General features: G+C 40.9%; 1 protein-coding gene and 1 non-coding gene across 3 annotated transcripts in view; both read right to left on the reverse strand.

Moving 5' to 3' along the window:
- The window catches only part of LOC133422904 (guanine nucleotide exchange factor VAV3), a 105,336-nt gene that overhangs the window by 35,491 nt on the left and 48,439 nt on the right, over positions 1-21,406 (reverse strand). Inside the window, exons 3-14 of one of the 2 annotated variants that reach the window (XM_061712929.1) lie at positions 17,478-17,536; positions 17,323-17,388; positions 11,935-12,043; positions 10,920-11,021; positions 9,289-9,357; positions 7,133-7,236; positions 6,946-7,045; positions 6,535-6,630; positions 3,848-3,916; positions 3,554-3,640; positions 3,376-3,461; positions 2,548-2,680 (exon numbers count right to left, since the gene is read on the reverse strand). In XM_061712929.1, coding sequence (XP_061568913.1) covers positions 2,548-2,680; positions 3,376-3,461; positions 3,554-3,640; positions 3,848-3,916; positions 6,535-6,630; positions 6,946-7,045; positions 7,133-7,236; positions 9,289-9,357; positions 10,920-11,021; positions 11,935-12,043; positions 17,323-17,388; positions 17,478-17,536 — 1,080 coding nt within the window. Of the gene's footprint in view, positions 1-2,547; positions 2,681-3,375; positions 3,462-3,553; positions 3,641-3,847; positions 3,917-6,534; positions 6,631-6,945; positions 7,237-9,288; positions 9,358-10,919; positions 11,022-11,934; positions 12,044-17,322; positions 17,389-17,477; positions 17,537-21,406 lie in introns of both variants that reach the window. The other variant, XM_061712928.1, reaches the window with a different exon arrangement.
- Positions 7,602-7,674, reverse strand: trnak-uuu (transfer RNA lysine (anticodon UUU)). Its single transcript has one exon. It is a non-coding gene; the product is annotated as a tRNA-Lys (tRNA).

Below are 21,406 nucleotides of genomic sequence, written 5' to 3' on the forward strand. Positions count from 1 at the left end.
AGCTATTGATGCCAAGCATTTATCTAGTCGTCGAAGTCCGATCTCGGGAAACTGGCTTCACAAACGACGTTTTAAAAGTGGAACTATTTCCAGAGGCGGAGTTGTCACAAAGTGCTTCGACATTGTCACGTGAGCGTGCTGGACCAATCAGAGTGGCCGCTGGTCCAAGATCGCTGCCTACAGTGCTGATTTTATTTGTAGAAATAAGCTTTAAATTGCACTAAAATGACTACAAACAATGTTATATGTAAACGAAAATTAATCTGAATTATAAACCTAAGAGACCTGCTGAAACAGTGATAATTCTGTCATTAGACAAAACATTAGACAGTGATGATTCTGTCATTAGACAGAACATTAGACAGTGATGATTCTGTCATTAGAAATAGGGGGTTCTCCCTAATGATGGGAATATAATACCCATATGCTCAAAACCTATGTTAAACCTGCAATAATAACATGTTTTCTATTTTCTATTTTATTATTATTTTATTATTATTTTATTATATTATTATTATATATCTATTATATTATTTTATTATTTTCTGTCTATTATTACTATCTATTATTTTTAATAGAAAATAGAAAACATGTTATTATTTTTTATTAAAATAGAAAATAATAAAATAATATAATAGATATATAATAATAATATAATAAAATAATAATAAAATAGAAAATAGAAAAAATGTTATTAATAACATGTTTTCTATTTTCTATTAAAATAGAAAATAGAAAACATGTTATTATTTTTTATTAAAATAGAAAATAATAAAATAATATAATAGATATATAATCATAATATAATAAAATAATAATAAAATAGAAAATAATAAAAAATAATAACATGTTTTCTATTTTCTATTTTAATAGAAAATAGAAAACATGTTATTATTGCAGGTTTAACATAGGTTTTGAGCATATGGGTATTATATTCCCATCATTTGGGAGAACCCCCTATTTCTAATGACAGAATCATCACTGTCTAATGTTCTGTCTAATGACAGAATCATCACTGTCTAATGTTCTGTCTAATGACAGAATTATCACTGTTTCAGCAGGTCTCTTAGGTTTATAATTCAGATTAATTTTCGTTTACATATAACATTGTTTGTAGTCATTTTAGTGCAATTTAAAGCTTATTTCTACAAATAAAATCAGCACTGTAGGCAGCGATCTTGGACCAGCGGCCACTCTGATTGGTCCAGCACGCTCACGTGACAATGTCGAAGCACTTTGTGACAACTCCGCCTCTGGAAATAGTTCCACTTTTAAAACGTTGTTTGTGAAGCCAGTTTCCCGAGATCGGACTTCGACGACTAGATAAATGCTTGGCATCAATAGCTGTATATGTTGAAGTGAGCGGATATGTCACTTTTGGGGGTTTCCTTTTGGCCTTCCTTCCTATTCAATCCAGTGTTCTGTTCTCACTGACTAAAAAGTGGTGCGCACGAGATAAAAAGTCGTGCGCACGACTTTTTATCTCGTGCGCACGACTTTTCAGTAAGTCGTGCGCACGACATAAAAAGTGGTGCGCACGACATAAAAAGTGGTGCGCACGACATAAAAAGTGGTGCGCACGAGATAAAAAGTCGTGCGCACGACATAAAAAGTCGTGCGCACGAGATAAAAATAATAATTTCCATGTCACCTCCAGGGCTCCGTACATATGTTTCCGCGGTGACGTCTGATTTAAATTCTAACAGCTGACTTATATTACTCATGTTAGTTCTCAGTTTCCATCATAACAAGTACAAAAAAAATGCATCTCCGTACTTTTCAGCAGCCGTGAAGAACATTTAGCTCAACTCCATTCAAACTAAAAAATACGTCCTCATCCCCACAAGGAGATGAATTCATCCATAACATAATGTGCAAGACTGATGTCAGAAAAGGAGTAGCTCTCTTCTGCTTTTGACATTGGGTTTCTATAATCGAGGCTAATGTTTCTGCGACTGTGTTGTAGAAAAAAGCTGTTTCTTTCTGCTGAGACTTGAGTACAAAGCTTCACACAAATGTATGCTTGTGCTGAAAAACAGAAAAGCAACCAAAGTGATAAAATTCCAATCGCTATTCCAAGGTGAGAGCCCGGTTTGAAAGCTGAAAAACATGCACCTCTGCAAGGGTTCGCTGGAGAGAGAAATTCACCTGGGAGACCTTCTGATCTGCCGTGCAGCGAGAGCCAGGCCTGGCCGTGATCTACCTCGCTCTAAATGTTCAAATATTTTCCAGAGAAGAAACTCACAGCTTCTACACTCAACAAAATATGGAATATACAGAAACTATGGGTCCAAAGATCCAAAAAAGGCCCGGACAACTGAACCATTCAGTCATTTTCTGATAATACACGGCACAACAAAGTGACTCCTAGATGCCAGGCTGACGTTTCCCTGAAGACGATATGTGTGTATGTGTGTGCGTGCGTGTGTGTGTGTGTGTGCGTGCGTGCGTGCGTGCGTGCGTGCGTGCGTGCGTGCGTGCGTGCGTGCGTGCGTGCGTGCGTGCGTGCGTGCGTGCGTGCGTGCGTGCGTGCGTGCGTGTGTGCACCTTTCGGCTCTCCTTGTCAGACGTGGGGTTGTTGGTGATCTTGAAGAGGTGCAGGTCAATCACTTCCTTCATCTCGTAGTTGTCTCCCCGCCGCTTACAAACAATCACCGCAGCGTCGAACAGGAAGATGTGCCTGGAGAGGAAAGAGCCCCCGTTCTTAAACTCGTGTTTATCAGTTCCCTGGAGCTGAACGACACTCGTTCCCTTCACCAGTTAAGACATATCAATATCTACATCATCTTCTGATGTTATTATATTTCCACCTAAACATTCAACAGGTTAGAGGGATATTAAATGGGAAAGGTGCTTTTGTTGCTCAACTGTCATGTTAGCAGCAGCATCTGTAGGAAAATAGTTCAAGCTTTCCTGCTGCACAACTATAGAATAACACTTAAATCAGGCCAAGCAACTTCCTCTGTATCTGCAAAAATCAGCAAACACATTTAAACATATTCAGCAGGTTAAATATTAGCTTGACAATATATCAATCACACTCTAACATGCTTTTATTGCATTTCTCTCCGTGGCCTGGAGGAACCACGTTATCTTTATCATCTGAGGTGCATCGTTTAACTTTAAGAGATAATTACATTATTCTCCAATTAGTGCTTAACATTTGAGGTTATTGCAGGTTACAACAGCTTCGCAGATACTCGACTAGTTTTTAGATGGAGGCGTGTCATGAAAGGCAGGTTTCAGCAGATGTACTTCTGATGAAGAGGCAGGAACAAACAAAAAGTCCCGTCTGATGGAAAACATTTAGTTTCAGAAACACTAAGCCTGGCATGTTTCCAACCGCAGCACCTGACTATTTAAAGTTGATCTCACCTGTCCTGTTTGGCCCGTCTGTCTACCGAGGCCACGCGCACCTCCCCGTCACCCTTGGGTCTGCCGTAGTTGCTGAGCGGCTGATTCTGGAGACCAAGGAGAGAAGGAGGTCGGGTCTCGATCTGGCAGGCGTAACGGCATCGGCATCTTATCGAGATGCATAAACGTTCCCACTTACCAGATTTTCAATGGATCTCTGATATTGATCTATTTCTCGCAACGTCTCATTGTCCCTCTTCACTTCATTCACGTACTGAGCCAAGTCCTGCACACACATCAGCAGAAGTTTCATCTGTGTCCAAGCGGGCGCGAGCAGGACATGCACAACTTTCATGCTTGCTGGAATTACAACCTCATGTCTTAAATAAATAAATAAATACCAGCTTAAATACCAGCGGGCCTTCAAGTCGCTGCATGCAGAAGAACTGAGGTATTTGCAGGGAAACGACCTGCGTGTGAGCTGATGACGTACCTTCATGGCGTCTAATGCCGTCCGTAGGTTACTCTTGTCGGTGGTGTCGTGAGTGTGCTTCACCAGCTCCTTTAGTTCCAAACACAGAGGATGCAAGAACAAATGTAAAGAACAAATGATGTGGAATGAGAAAAAAAAAACTAAACAAATAAAAGGAAAAAAAACGGTAATTCAATTCAATTCAATTCAATTTTATTTATATAGTACGGAGCCCCTCTGGTGACATTTGAAAAAAATTAAATAATGCGTGGCCACGCATTAATAACTCGTGGCCACGCATTGACGTGGCCACGAGATATTAATGCGTGGCCACACATTATGTATTTCGTGTATCTCGTGCCCACGCATTATTTTACTCGTGGATGGCATTATAACCTACTGTCTGGACTTCGTGGATGCAACTTCCTTGGTGGGATGGTTATTCATCATTAATAACGGTAATTATAGTCTATTTATATTAAAGAGCAAGAGTATTGTCATGGCGAGTGTAGTAAAAACATGTGACATTTGAAAAAAATAAAATAATGCGTGGCCATGCATTAATAACTCGTGGCCACGCATGAATTATCTCCTGGCCACGAGATATTAACTCGTGGCCACGAGTTATTAATGCGTGGCCACGCATTATTTTATTTTTTTCAAATGTCACCAGAGGGGCTCCATAATATAGTGTCTATTACAACAGAAGTTGTCTCTAGGATCTTTCCAGAGACCAGAACATGACCCCCGAGCAATTATTACATAAACATAACATGAACAATGGCAGGTAAAAACTCCCCTAGTGGGAGAAAAACCTTAAGCCAAATACTGGCAAAGAAAAACAAATACAAACAAATCAGATGCTGCAAATGTGTGTGCACTCATGTGTTGCAGGCCTGCGTGTGTTCAAGTATCTACAACCACTCTCCGGTGCTGTTCTGCAGCGTAAACAAGACATCTGGGGACGGGCACCGTAGCACACCGTGCACGCAGCACAGGGACGTGTACTGTACACTTGTGTTTGTCAGTCAAGCTCAACGTGGGCATTATTATCACCAGCCCGTTCCATCGGCCCCAGCTCTGCACATCCAGCCAGACGCAGAGACAGGGAGTGGTCCTGCTGATAGCTGGGGGGGGGGGGCTCACACACGGTGGACTCAAAGAAGAGGAGTGATGAGCGCAGGCGACAAGGAGGAGAGGAGCAAGAGAACGATGTCAGAAAAAAGGGGGGAACGAGGCGGGAGACGAGAGGCAGGAGACGAGAGGCGGGAGACGAGAGTTGGGAGACGAGAGGCGGTCGGGGAGCGGGAGGAAGTGCCGGGACATTAGTTGTGGAGATCCTGGCTGTCACCGCGTGAGAAAGTAACCCGACAGATGCTTTATTCGGTGCAGCCAGGTATTATCCAGCTGTTCCGCGGGGATCTTGACCCGTGTTGACACGACACATTCACTTTGCTCCTGCCGAAGCTTTTCCTTTCTTTATTGAGTGAAACAAAAGCAGAGTGAAGTGGTTTCCATGGAGCCATTATGAGAGGAGAACATCTCTGCCCACAGAAAAACAAGCAGAAGCTGAAATAACGAAGCATCTATACTCTTCAGTTATCCCCTGTATGGACGTGCAGGTAACGTGTTTGGGGTTATTATAATTGTGTTATTTTACATACGTTTAAGAAGCTACGGAAGAAAAAAAACAACCATTGATGTTTTTTCAAGTAACTCCAGTTTCCCAGAATTCAGCAGTAAAAGGCTCATTTGAATCCCTCTTTGATACTAGTTGCAGCATTTTAGTGCACAAATTGAGATTTGATTTTAAGTGAAAGTGCAGTGAACTGTCTGAAACAGTCCTGTTTTTAAAGCTCTTCATCTGCTACTTTTACATTAAATCACTTAAATGCAATTAACCTTTAAAAGAAAGGAGCCTAAAATACGTAATGTGTGCATTTCCAGGCAAACATTTTGACATGACTTTGTCCAGAGTCGTGACATTCTCAGCGCTTGTAAAAGCCTTGTCTCTCCTCTCTGGCTGTTGTTTGTCTTGTTCCCTCCGCTGCTGTCACCTTCATTCCACACTTCACTTTATCTACTTCTTATCTCTCCACCTCCCTGATTGTGTCGATCAGATGACAATTATGCGGGGGGGGTCACTCCAAACTCAGTCGTAAAAGCGGATACAGAAATAGACGGGGAGCGTCTCAGAGCCTGAAGGACGAATGCAGAGGGAGGGAAGTGAAACGCGGTCAACGCTGCCCCCTGTGGATGAACGGGGGAACTGGCGGGGAGCTCTCCTTGCTCATAAAGTCTGACTGACTGCGATGGGGCCTTTTCTGGAATTAAATACTCACTGATGTGGCGCTGTCATTCACTCACAGCCGTCTATAAAAGCAGTTATGGCACTGTCATGTTCCGCTGTTATGTAATAGACACCGAGTGTCATCGTGGCCGGCTGAGAAGCGGGAGTATTGTTGGAAATATGTGGTGATGGATAAAAAGAGACAGCATAATGACAAAGGTGGTTACGCTCAGTGGTTGGAACAAAAAAAAAGAAAGAAAAAAAAATCTTTCACATCTTGTTTCAGAAAAATACTGCCACTGCAATACTTCTAATGTTCCCATAATCCACTAGTGGACAACAACGTCACACAAAATCCCACACTAACTTCACGACGGCAGCAGACAGGAACGGGACGGGACGAGCTGGAAACCTGTACCTGCAGCAGGAGATGATACTTCAAGACGCGCTGCATCGGAACCACCAGCAGATCTCTCAGAGTGAACTTCCCATAGTTGGCTCTCTTTGAACATTCCTGCATAAACACAGAGAACCAAGAATATGTACGTTGTGCATCAACCACAATGCATATTTTAGCTTCTTTCAGTAAAACTGCTTTCATTTTCATTTTTGGATCTTCCAAAAACAGGTTCACTGTTAATAATTTAACAAAACTGCACCTTAAGCTTCAGAATAACACATTTTTTACATATAATATTATAACCGGCAGTACCACATCTGCCCACTTGAGGGCGCCAATTACATAGTTTGAGTTGAATACTTTTCATTGATGCATTACACAAACAATCATGTATTTATCACTGGTTTAGAGCAATCATGGCACTTTTACCTCCAGCTTCATGCGTACATCCTCCCTGTTTTTGGAGATGCTATCGAGGGTGGCAATGGCTGTCTCCACATGGCTGCAGTATTTCCCATAAATCAACAACCTGAGACGACAAAAGGACCAAAACAATCTTAGTTGTAACGTATAAGGCGCGTAACCACCAGGAGAAGATAAATAAAACTTGGTGTACCTCTCTTTGTAAGCGATGAAGATCTGGTAAAGGTTTTGGGCACTTCTGTGATGGAGAGAATCTTGGATTTCCAGCAGTAAACACTTGTGAACCTTAACCAGGTCCTGAAAAGCACAAAACAACTCATCTTTATTTAGTCATTAATCTCCATTAAAGTTTCTTCACAATAAAAATGTGTATTTCCTTAAAAAAATAAATAAATCCCTCACCAAAGCTCTCTGAAACCCTTTAATTTACAAAAAAACACTGTCTTGTATTCTGACAACTAAAAACGGAACCCAGAAACTGAAATTAGGAATCTGTTCTTCTTAAAAAACAATAAAAACACAACACCGACAAATAACATATACAACAAAAACAATAACAAAGACAGTTAAAACTAGAAATGACTTCTTCATTCTTATTAAATACGAGCCAAGACAGGATAAGCCTTCAAATGTCCTACAATGTGGAAATTCACAAAAGTAAACGCCCGAACAGGGACTTGAACCCTGGACCCTCAGATTAAAAGTCTGATGCTCTACCGACTGAGCTATCCGGGCTCATGGGGACGGAGAGCCAACATCTTAAACCACTCTAGTCCTGCTCTTTAACCTCTCATTCTAGCCATGCTGTGTTGGTCTACTTTAGAAAGGAAAAATGTTATCTTCCTTTGTATTACTTTTAGTTTTAGACTGAGTTGGATTGTCATTGTCAACATTTTAACACAGGGATGTTAGCATTTACTTGTGGGCACTACTGCACTTATGGACAGCACCAGAACAGCTAGACATAAAAGGTTATATGAATATATATATATATATATATATATATACATATATATATATATATATATATATATATATATATATATATATATATATATATATATATATATATATATATATATATATATATATATATATAAAAGAGCTGTCACGTGACCACTACGGCCAGATTCCCCTCACTATGGAAGCCCAGTGCATTATGGTATGCAGTATTTGTGTTGGACTGGTAAAGTATATACTGGATATCTTCCCAGAAGAAATACACCATTAATTGTTCGTGCACTAGAGGGCAAAGTTATTATAGTTAACAAAAGCAAAGACTAAAACTGAAACTAACAGTGGAAAAATAATCCCAGAATACCTGAAATAACTGAAATAAAACTTAAAAACTAAATATTTTCTTAATTAACAATCCAAAACTCAAACGGAATAGAATTGCAGGTAAAATTCACTTTGTTTTCATTTCGTACCCTGTTTTTTTTTGCTTTTTTTGTGGCTTCATCTTTACATTTACTAACTCTTTTTTCTAATTCTAATTACCGTATTTGTCTGACTATAAATCGCACCGGAGTATAAATCACATCAGTCAAAAAATGCATAATAAAGAAGAAAAAAAAAACTATCTAAGTCGTACTGAACTATAAGTCACATTTTTGGGGGAAATGTGTTTCGTGTCACATCAACTATTATTCAGTTGAACGTAGGTGTCCGGTATGCTGACGTCACGCTGACAGTTATTCAGCTACACAATAGAATAAAGATCCTACCTGGGAGGCTGAATAGGCAGAATTAACATAACAAGCAGGCGAGTCCATCAAGCAAGTTACCGGTATGCAGGTTTCTCATTTGTATTTAAATTAGTGTTTAAATGACCTAATTTTCAGTGGTAACCTACAGGAGTAGCATACCGGCCTAGAGCGCCCTCTGGTGGCTGCAGGTAATGTTTACTCCTCACTCATGTCGTTCAGTGTGTATGAACATTTAAGAACATTTTATATTTTTAATTATATATTTTTATTTTTATATGAATAAAGCTCATCTGAGTATAAGTAGCAGGAACAGCCAAACTATAAAAACGTATAGTCCGAACAAAACAGTACTTAAAAGACAGAATAAAGACTAAAAAGAACCAATTTTTCAAAAGTCAAACTACTGATGCGCTTGTTAAGCTCACTAAAACTAAACTGAAATCATCAAACAAACTGAAAAAACTAAATAAAAATATAAATTATTAAAATTGCATTCAACAAAATGACTACTAGTTCAAAATGGCTTTAGTGTTTTTCCTTTATTTGGGTTTGTGTACTTTCTCCTGAGATATGTAAATACAGTAAATTCAAAAGAATGACTGTGTCATAAACCTGACCACATTCAAAGACAGAGACTCACCGGGATATTCACAAACACCTTGGCCATCTCTTCCATGGAAAAGAACACGGTGAGGGGCATCATAAAGTGCTGCAAGAGAGAGGCAGAATGCAGGTGAATGAAGCTCGCCCCCTCTGGAGGAGAAGTGGGAAAGTCATTTTGCGTGAGGAGAGATCACATTATGGGGCCGGGCTGCAAAGAGCTGCGGTAAGCAGAAACAATGAAGACTGTCTGGGTCACGACAATAATCTCATTGTCAGAGTTTGCGATGTAATGATTTCCTCTCAGAAAACTCCCACCACATCTTCAGCTCCGCATCTCAAAGGAGCACAAACTACATTCCACCATCCGCTTCATATCAGAAGTCATCAAGTGAGAAGCTCCGCTGGGAAATCAGGCGAGAGCCTCTTGGAGACGTGAACCTGCACGAGAGGGAGGAGACGAGCAGCTGTGGCTGCAGCGTCTGGAAATCGCTTGGCCTCCGCCGTCCAGGGAAAGGTGCCAGGTAACGGATAGCACCTCTCAGTCCTGCTCTTTCACAATGCAGCGCTGATTACTGCGTCTTATTTTCATCTATTGCTCCTCAAAATGGTCAAAAACAATGCGTCTGTTTCAGCTTCTCATATTGGAAGTGTTTCCTAGGATCACTTGACTTTCATCGCTCTTGACGCGGTTGGAGGAAACGTTTTGTGGGACTATCCTTTTTCTTTACTATGAAAGTTTCATTTAATGTTCGATTGTGGTTTCACAGGAATCTACATCTCAGGAATAAAAGAATCACAGAAAAACCGTTTACGCTGAGGTGCTAAGTAGCAGCGAGGACCTGACGCGACTCTGCTAAACCTTCGATGAGACACAGCGAGCAGAAACTACAAAAATGATGGAAACCGCTGATTTGGTTAATAGTTTTTGCAAGATGTCATGAAATTAAACAACAGATCTACCTTATTGAATGAAACCTGGTGTGCATCTCCAAGCTTGCACATTTTGACAGTTTGAGTCCAGTAAAATAGTTTTGCATGACTCAAAGCATGTTTTTTCCTTTTTTTTATCCTAATCCATCGGCTAATTCAACCTCCCTTGGTTTCGCAAAACCAGATCTCCACAACACGGTCTGTGTGATGGGTAAATCCTTCCAGGTACATGTGGAGAAACATTTTGTGTATAGTTTTCCATCACACCAACAGGCACAAACACGGGGACTATGGACCAGGGTTGTTTCTCATGAGGAAGGGTATCAGCGGCAGCGTGCCAGCAGACAAAGAGAGAAAAGAGACATTTGTAGCTGCTGTAGATGTTGGCCTTTTAAGACCAGAAACAGGGAAAGTTAGCTCAAGGACGGAGAACATCACAGCTTTTTACACATTTGTTAAAAGATAAAAACCTCTCAGGTCTGATAGATATGAAAAAAAGGATTAAAAGTTTAAAAAGCTTATGTTTTGCAGCATAGGAAGTTTTGATCATCTTATTTTCTGGAAACGTTAACCCTCCTCTGACTTTAAAATCCATTTTAACAGTTAGATCTGTGAAATATTACACGAGTAAATGCTTCCGAGTGACACCACCGTGCAGCATCTCAGCTTCTCAGCTCTGCATCCTGCACAGATTGTAGGTCAGACCGAGAAAAGCAGCCGTTCGCTGGTCTGTCGTACCTTTTCTATTGACTCCAGGGTCTCTGTGTATTTCTCCTCTGTCTGCTTGATCTCTGTGAGACAGCAACCCCTGATGTCGGTCTCCGCCTGCTTCTGGAACGGCTGCACGCACACACACACACACACACACACACACACACACACACGGCGTGTCAGCGCTGGGGGCTGAACAACTGTTGAGTCTGAAACCAGATGTGGTGGACTGGAGCCTTTGAGCCAGCTGGGGGTTAGCAGATGCTTGCTGATGTGTCTGCCAACTACAGGAGATCATGAGGTTTTCCTACTCAACAAAATAATTAAGCTACAAAATGTGGTAGTGAGTATTTGTTGGGTGAACCACGAGGCACATTGGAGACTAAAGAGGGTGAAACTGAACTGAACAAAGTTTTATACCTCGACCACAAAGACAACATCTAATCTTGGTGCTACTGTAGTTGAGACAGCTTAACAAGGTAAGATAGCTTTAACCACTGGCATAAACACATCACCATATAAACTAGATGTAACGTTAGTTGTGTGTTGCTTTCTACATTTTGCAAGAAAAATAAAACATTATTTTTCTTCTGTCTGTTACATTATGACAGTCTTTCCATTTGTTGTTGAATAGAAGCTATTTTAGTGCTAACGTGCTACAAATGCAGCTCCGGGGCGATTGGTTTATCTCAAAAGGTAGATAAACATTTAACAGTTACAGTTAGAAAAACCCCGTGTGAAAGATGCTGAGCTCATTAAAGCTTATAAAGAACGTGTGCATCATTTAAAGACCCAGGGAGGGAGGATGCACCTAGAAATGTTAACTTGACATAAAATAAACAGTCTGAACATGTTTGCAATTCGGCATCCCTCCATCAAAAGTGTTCAGAACTGGTGTTTCTTTAGTGGGTTTCACGCTTGAGTTTTCCAGGTGTGTTTAAAGCAAAGTTCAGTCAAATAGACTTGATAACTGAGCGATGAACTACATGAACACGGGAGTAACACATCAGGGCCGGGTGTATCTGTAAAGTTAGGGACAAACCGGAGGAGGGATGGCTTCTGTCTTCATCAGATCCTCGTAGATCTCTCCACCCTCTTCATCATCGTACACGCAGTCGTACAGATCCTCCTCGTCGTCCACGCCGCTCTCACTGCAGCACACATGACAGAGAACATGTTGGAGCCGGGGCTTTGCACTGGCTCACGGTTCTTACTTTACATGACAGTCGCCTGGAAGGGTGACATGTCCTGGTTTTACAGTTTGAGATGTTAAAGCTTCGTTATGAATCCTGTTAGCAAGAAGGACGACACCTCATCTGTGAGTGTGCACACGAGGAAGCCCTGCTCACATCTGAGCCAATTACTGGACCACAGCGGGAAGACTAATGTCATGCTATTCAAAGTGTGTGTGTGTGTGTGTGTGTGTGTGTGTGCGTGTGCGTGTGCGTGTGCGTGTGTGTGTGCGTATATAAAATTCAGTTTTTTCCACTTCCAACCAAAAGCAAAATGTGCACAAGAAAAAAGAAAGATGAGGGAAAACTACACTTAGTATGTAAGGACATGTAACAGTGCAGGTGTGTTATTGTTAAGAATAGTGGGTGGAGGCAGTACTCGAGTTGAGGGGGGATGAGGGGGGATGGCATCCCCCCTGAAATAAAAACAGTCAAAATCATCCCCCCTGAAATAAAAACGGTCCAAATCATCCCCCCTGTAAAACTGCCACCCCCCCTTTCCATCCCTTGTCATTTCATCAAGGAATGTGGTTTTACTGCTATTTCAACATTTAGAGTCATCACCAGAAAAATAACACCAGAAAAATAACTTATTTGACAATTTTCACCTGTTTCAAGTAGATTTTCACTTGAAATAAGTAGAAAAATCTGCCAGTGGGACAAGATTTATCTTATCATTACAAGCAAAAAAATCTTGTTCCACTGGCAGATTTTTCTACTTATTTCAAGTTAAAATCTACTTTAAACAGGTGAAAATTGTTGTCTTTTCCAGTGATGAGTCTTGTTTTAAGTGTAATGAGATTTTTTTACTAAAATGAGACATTTTAACTAGAAATAAGACAAATATTCTTGTTAAGATTTTGAGTTTTTGCAGTGATCTATTTTACTTATCCTGTGAAGGACAGAGTCATATTGATAAGTTCAGAAAACTGTTTTTTATTGTTGTGTTTTGATGTGTTTGATGTAAGCCCAGTGGATATTTAAAGCTTACAGAAGGCTGCATTTAACTGCTGTCATTCCTGCAGTATTTCTGCAGGTGTTTTGGTCAGTGATATTATTTGTAATATATTATAATATTTGTAATCATCACAAATTATCTGTCCCCATATGATAAAATCCACCATCCCCCCTGATTTTTTTTTACAACTCGAGTACTGGGTGGAGGGGATAATAAATTACGAAAATAGAAAAGAAAACCCTGCTGCTCTGAAAAGTGACCAGTATGTGTAGACAGTGGTACATTATGTAAATTATAGGGCGACCAAAAACATGGGAACAATGTAAAAATAACTGACTGTGATTAAAATCATGTGAAGAAGAATAAAACCGACTTAAATAAAAAGGTCTCACATTTTTACAAATAAAACAACTATAACACATATTTCCAAACACTGCCACAGCTAATAACAGTAGTTGAGTTAGTATCTAAAACACATATATAAAAAAAGAAAGAAATGCAACTTAAATATTGTGATCCAAACACCAAAATCAGATCAAGTTGTGATGGTATGAAGGAAAAGGAAAATTCAGAGATTCTTACATCCCTTTGAGTTTTCCTTAATTGCAAGTGGAACAAACCTACGTTGTGTTATATTTTGTCTCATCAACTTTATTTTATGTAATATAGATCTTTATACCTTCATGTAAATTAACTTCCAACCAGAATGAATAGAGACAATAAGCATCCATCCCATGCAGGGATTAGCATGATTATAGCCAAATAGTTACTGTCATCAAGTACAGATGTACATAAGATGTATGTCTTATCAAGTACAGATGTACATAAGGAGGAATTTCAGGGCATAAAGGGCAAGAGCACAAACCTAAGCTGGACACCTGTGAACTCTGACCCTTTGGCCATCGCTGATTCAGGACTCCTCAGTCAGTGACATAACCGCATGAGTAAGAGCTTACTTTGTGATTTACGCTTCTTCAAAGCAGGAAAATACATTTTTGATTTGAAGGGCAACATATCCTGGCTTCTTCAAAGTAAAGCCATTTCCAGGAACGTGCAGGCATCTTTCAACAAATCATCACAAAACCTCCCTCTGGACACATTACAAAGACACGCCACAGACCGGCCTGCTTGAAGACCCGACCTGACTTCAAAAAAGGAATTTGGGGCAAATTTTGAAAACAAAATATGCAGAAAAAAGTCTATTGCAGAACTTAAAGCCTCTCTATGTAGAACTGTCATCTCTGACCACAGCGGGGCAGACGGATCTGCTGTGTTGACCGGAGAGCCTCTGACGGTACTGTCCTAATGAGTGGGGACGGTCCGGCACGTCCTGTAACACCCGGAATAGTTCTGTACTCAGATCATTTTTGCCAGAACATGTTTTACAGTAAGTGACAGGAGAAGGAATGGGAACATTATAATGTGGAAAAATCTTTACAGAGCCTATACACGAATCCAGCAAAAACCGGAAGTCGAGCGGCCGCCATTACTGCGGTGGCGGCTCCCTGCCAGGCTCTCTTAATGTTTTGTATTTCAGCGCTTTTGAATGAAAGGGTCCCCAAAAGTGGAGTGCTTTAAGTTTAAAATGTCTCGGAATTCGGGGAGGACTTGTGCCGTTCTTGGCTGTTCAAACAGCAGTGGAAAATTACAAATCTGGAAAAAAACGTTATGCAAAACACACAGTCCATTACCAAACGAAGACTGTCCTTGTGCCAGACCGTACGGATTACACCGATTTCCTGGGCGTGCCGAGGACCAAGGTGTTCGCCAGAGGTGGATACAAAACATCCACAGAAAGGACTTTGTCCCAAATAAAAACAGTAGGCTACGGTATTTACATTTACAAATTGTCATTCTCTCCATGTCAAAATGACTAGCATTCAGGTTAGCATAGCCCAACAGCTAATTTTAACCGTTATTCGCTAGCCATGTAACGCTAATGCTAACAACGCAAATCCTGTGCAACTCAGAAATCAGTTTCTGAGCCGGTGTTCACGACTTTCAGTCCAAGTTTGTCACAGTGCATGGAACATACTGATTCCTGCCACAGACGGGTGTCTTAATATCAATATATGAACCCCACACCTTAGGTTACAGTTAAAATAGTCTAACATTAATGTTAGAGCGCTTAGCTTAACATTAGCCATGGGGCGCCGGTGTTTACATACCAGCCTCACTTGAATGAAAGTGAGAATTACAAAGTGTAAGAACTAAGTGTTTCACAAAACACTGATGTAATAGTGTAAAACTTGATTAAAAGTTAGGAGTAATCGTTCACTAAGTAAGTCGCCATAACGTTACTGCTGTCATGTCAGGGGTGTTTATGTTAGTGCAGTCAAGCTTGGACGACTACATTGCACTTTTCCTTGTCTGAAGTTGCTCTCATGTTCAGAGTAGAACGGTAGATGATGCTGTGATGCTGTGTGGAGCGTCAGGTTACAATAACAGCATCATGAATTGATTGACACCTGTCACCGCAGCAATGGCGCCGCCGCAAGATGGCGGCACACACAAACCGGTCGCCGGATTCGTGTATACTTTATTGATTTATTTATTCATAATGTGTTGCAAAAGTGTCTGTTATTAACCAACGAAAAGACTTTTATGGTCTTTTGCTTTCATTTTCACTTTCCTTACCATTCCAAATGTTCCTGACTTGGGGAAGTAGCTTATTTTGAACATGAATGGCAAACATAATAATTCAGTAATCAGACTATAATTTGTGGGAATTTTGTTAAACCACCTGAACCCAAACTTGACCATCCCATGTGGGCTTTGGTCGAATTCACACTTCTGTGATACTTTTTCTCTTCTTCTGCCTTTTTACTAGACAAACATCCTCTTATTGCCACATAACTTAAAATATTATCCAGCTAAACACCTATGGACTAAACCATAATAATAAATGAATATGTGCATGTTACAAAGAGAAATAAGAGATTTCCAAGGCCCTGAGGAGTCCTGCCCTGCCCTGAGGAGTCCTGCAGTTACCTCTTTCATTCATCAGCACATTCTTGTATTACTGATTATTTAATCAGGAATTTATCACTGAAAATTCAAGCATTTGGCTCCGTTCTTTAAAACGTCCTCAGAGCCCACCACTAAGTACGATGCGTTTGCAAAAGAGGAGAAGTTTCCCCCTCCAGATCAAAGGCCTTTATCAGCTGCTTAGCAGCTGAATGAGAGGGGGGTGGCTTGTTGTGTTTAATGACATGTTTCCGTGTGAGCGGATGCTTTTTAAAAGCTGAAAGCAGCTCCGTTCGGTGAGATCCACACTCCCACGTCAAACCTTGCGTTCTGCTGTCAGCCCGGTGTTTACCTCGGTTACTACTCCAAGTGAGCTGCTTCCTGCACATAAAGAGCTGTCAGTCCCCAGTAAAAGAGCAGGCTTCCCAACGTTATTATTACTGCACGGTTATCTGTCTTCCTCAGCTCCAAATACCCGACAACTAACGCCGTCACCACAAAATCAACCGCACACTGCTCCATAATAATGCAAGGTGTACGTTTAGACTGATGCTTGTGGAAGAGAATTGCATTCAGTTTAGTTCAGTTCATTAGATCAAATTACATCTGAAGGGAAATTACATAATAAAAAATAGAAAATTAATGATTAAAACATGTGTTTGAATTAGCAGGATTCAGTCCACAGATGGCTGCTGTGTTTTACTGTTTTACTGTCGCATCATGAGCCCTGTTTACTCTGACCAAGAAGTATGATCATGTAATGTTACATAATTCATGTGTTCCTTCATCACGCTTAAAAGTGGGAACAGTCCCAGCTTGTCGTGAGGATCGAGTCACTTCTCATTGAAAACATCAAAGAGTTTAATGTTTTGTTGGCATGGCCGATTGGCTCGATCCCCGATGACAAGGCTGCAAGCTCAGAGCTCGGTAAACATCGCTCTCACTCAGGTCCGTTTGACGTCCTGCAGCATCCTCTCTAAAATGACTCTGCAAAGCATGTGTGAGGATGTGGTGAATGGGCTCTAATAACACACTCCTGCAGCCTGTGGTTATCTGAGAAGAGAGAGGGATGAGCTCACGTAGGGAGCCGTGGAGGAGCTGGCCGCAGGTCAACACTCAAAGACCAAAGGCCGGGAAACTTATTTCAAAACTGAGGAATTTTGGACGTATGGAAGCTGGAGACTTGAACTATGTATGGCACATAAGAGAAGGAAAAATGTATCTTTTAAAGATAGTCCCCCACATGAGTAGTCCTGAAAGGGAGGAAACATACTCTATTAGGTCCTCCAGGTGGTTGTAGATGTCCTCGTCTTCAACACTCTCCTCGGTAGGAAAGGGTCTGCAGAAACAGAAAGATGTCTCAGTATTCATTTATCACAACACATTGCTGTCTGATTTGGTTGATTGTATCACATTTATTTGCTTCACCTGATTCCAGTCTGCTGTGCGATCATTGTGTGAGAAAGTCTGGACAGTGTGTCCATCACCTGGAACAGAAAGAAAGAGGAATGTAGTTGTTTTATTTGTGTTATTGGCATTAAAAAATAAATAAATTAAAATAAAAAAAGGAACTGCAGTTCCAAGTACAGACACATGAGGGCAGCATTTCCTTATACATCTTTTGCCATATTTGTTATATATATATTTGCCTTCTTTCTGTGGACTTATTCTTCCATCCATCATCCATCCATCCATCCATCCATTCTGCTTCACACTGTTCAAGATTTGTTGCAACCTTTTAAACTTCTATTAAATCATCACATCACTGGTCCGGCTCAACATCAGCAAATTACATATTTGTGAGTCAATGTATGTAAAAAAATTACACATAAAACGAGATCACGAGTGAAAACAGTGTTTCCACATGGATGAAAGGCAGCGTCACGTAACCTGATCAATAACTGATCAGTCTTTAACTACGTGCCCTCAGAGGTTGGGATAATTACTGATCGTGTGACCCTTCCTTTCACACGCCAGAGGCCCCTCTGTGTTTGTGACGAGTATATGATGTTTGACTGATCACAGCTAAACTGGTTCATGTCTCTCAGCTCTCCGAACCCCCAGCACGTCCCCTTTCACGGGTCACGTGGGGCTGTGCTCCGTCAGTCCCATAACATACATCCCACGGACGTGACGTAGATAGATAAGCTCCCCGCGATCAGTATTGATCACACAACTGGCTTCCCCCTTCACCCGGGGTAAACACCGGCACAGGGCCAAGCGACACAGAAACATGTCATCGTAAAGTGACGCACCGCTTAATATTGAAGCTGATGCTTTTTCATCTCTGTATCTGGGTTTTTAAAGTGTTAATCTGTGATGTGAAACCGTATCGCCTTCATCACATCACTCACGGATGGCAGTGAGTGGCACTCGTGATTCACAAATCTGTCCAAATCCTGGATGTGGCAAAGCTTTTAATCATCAGCGGCATCAGAAACCCTGGAGGCTGCGGTGCATCCGTGACACGGTGACACACAAATCAAGACCGGGTTCATTAGCTGCAGCTACTGATCAAAGGGGAGCAGAAGTGGTGAGCATCTGCACAGTGGGAGGATAGTGGGAAGTGTGACTACACATGACGACAGGAGGCGTAACAATGTTTCCCCCACGCACTTATGGATATTTATCACAAACTACAGCTCTAAACAATCACTTATTACAGAATAGCTAATGGAAAGCTTATAATAAGTTTATAAAACACGTGTTGAACCCTTTTTGCACCAGAATGCAGTGGTATTGGATTCAGCTCAGGGTCAGATCTTCTTTCCCGCTTTTCCTTCGAGCCGACACAATTTCGGTAAATGCTTTATGACAGCGTGTAGCGCCAGAGACAAAACCCTGAGAATTCAAAAAGGAAAAGAAAAGCATGTTGCGCTGCATCTTAATCGTATTGCCTGGCTGCAGAGACATACACTGGGCGCGTAAGTGCTAAGGAGATTGTTTTTCCTCAGGAACAATCTATTGTTAAACAAAAACAATGCCCCAAGTCACTCAGAACGCCGCTGAACCTTTAACCTGGATGTTCAACAGGCGATAAAGGAATTATGTAATCTCAGAAGAATATATAGGTGTGTCTTTTTACCTAAAATGCACATCATCAGTGTTTCTGGAAAGTTTAGGGAAATTACAGTGACATTTCAGTTTTATTTTGTTTCCTCATTAAGAAATCAGCCTTGTTCTTGGTAAGTACCATGAATGTTTCATCAATGAAGTTTTCACAATCTTCATTGCAGATTTTAAATCGAAGCTTAAACGAGGACTGAAAACTCTTCACAGCCGCTGTCAAAGTGACAGAAAAATTTCTAATTAAAAGGTTTCATTCGCAAGGCGAGGAGGGAACTTGTTACGGGGGTGTGCAAGCGTGTCAAAGCGAGTTAAAGAACAGAAGCGGTGAAGCAGAAAGCATCCGAAGCCCAAACATCACAGAGACTTCCCCACTTTCACAACTTAGTCCATAAATGAAAGAAGTCAAACAAACATTGGTTTTTGAAGTCTGAGTTTGCCGTTTAGCCACTCCCATCTTTGTCACTTTGCAGGAAGATGGAAGAGGAAGCGGGAGATCTACTGAAATGAGGGTCGTTCTGCATCTGAAGCAGCATCGGAAACACTCCGGTCGTCAATTTTTCAGAAAAAAAAGTGTATCGGTACTAGGGCTGGGCGATATGGACCAAAAGTCATATCTCGATATTTTCTAGCTGAATGGCGATACTCGATATATATCGATATTTTTTCTGTGCCATAATTGGGGTTTCCCCCAAAGCATTATAGCATAGCATCTCTGTTAGCTTCATTTTTTTCTGAGGCAAACCCTTAAAAAAACAGTCAGTTTTAATACAAAGCCTCGTGCCAAATGTCACACAGGTTCCTTTATTAACAGAGGTCTGCACGATATCAAAATGTATAAAACAAATGAAATAAAAATAAACTGCCTGCATATATAGAATAAAATGCTTCTTTAATAAAATAAAACAAATATCCCTTTCCTGCATAACAATTAAATTAAAATACACTGTGCAATTAATACAATGTAGACAGTAACAGGCAGACTTTTCCACTGAAGTTGACAGTTGTGCAAATAACAAAACATTTGTGCAAATCTCAAATAAAACATTCAATTCAATTTGTCACAAAATAAGCTATATATAAATCCCCCCAAAAAAAAATTATTAATTTTTTATTTTTTTTTTAATAATCGATATAAACGATATTGTCTCGTAACCATATCGCATTTGAAAATATATCGATATATATTAAAATCTCGATATATCGCCCAGCCCTAATCGGTGCCTGCAACATCGGGTACCAGTTAATTCGTATAAACACACACTTTGCTGATGTAAAAGCCAGTTTAGAGTCAGCAGGTGGCGAGTGGGTCGGTCTACAGAACCAGCTATCCAGCACCAGGTCAGCAAATGGTACCGAACCGGCCGTCAGTATCGGCCCATTACCAAAACGCAGGTATTAGAATAAGTGCTAGGAAGGAAAATGAGTGTGTCTGAACATCTTTGGAAGGAAAACCAGCACAATGTTGATAGAGAGCGACTAGCTGATGACAGGAGCGTGTGGGAGACTGATGTATTTCAGCTATTTGGCACCAGTGTCTGGGATCTGTCAGCGGTAAAGCCCTCCAGCATCGGCTCCACGTCTGCCAGCTGATGCCCTCATCCGTTTTTATACCGTCCACAGTTCAAAACCGGCTTTCAATCAAGCAACCACATCCTCCCAAATGCTAATGGTATAACGTCTTCCCACCCTGTAAACCTTTTATTTGATGAGGGAACTTTTCAAAAGGGAGGAAGGAGCCGGACCAGGTCATTACTTGGTTATCTTTCAGGTCATTGGTTCAGAGGGATATTAAGTTCTATATAGATCACTGCCCTTTCGGATGCTGCAGACCTTCTCCTGGACCAGCGGCTGAAGAAAACCTTTGAAAAATAGTATAATGTTTGTAACTATTTTTTTTTTTTTTTTTTTTTCAGGTGTAAAAGATGTAATGAGATTATTCATCATGAAAAGAAGCTCTATCAGTTCCCCTCCTACCCCTCTAAAGCGCCGTCCTGTGTCCATTCGTGGTCCGTCCATCCACGAGGATTCGCTCGCTCTTCATTCATTTATTAATTTTCTAAACCTGCTTGTATCCCATTTAGGGTCGCAGGGGACCGGAGCCTGGTCCAGCAGTAGTTGGGCGAGAAAAGGGGTAAATCCTCCACAGTCCCTCACAGGGCCTCACAGAGACAAATGAGAAAAACAGCACTCTCCCTTCATCTGCAGAGGTGTTGCATTGACTGATTCTGCAGTAGTTGAGCTAACTTGAGGTTGTTCATGTATGGGTCAATGACGAATAAGGATTTTCA

The sequence above is a fragment of the Cololabis saira genome, chromosome 22, assembly GCF_033807715.1.
Source record: "Cololabis saira isolate AMF1-May2022 chromosome 22, fColSai1.1, whole genome shotgun sequence".
Classification (NCBI taxonomy): Eukaryota; Metazoa; Chordata; class Actinopteri; order Beloniformes; family Belonidae; genus Cololabis; species Cololabis saira.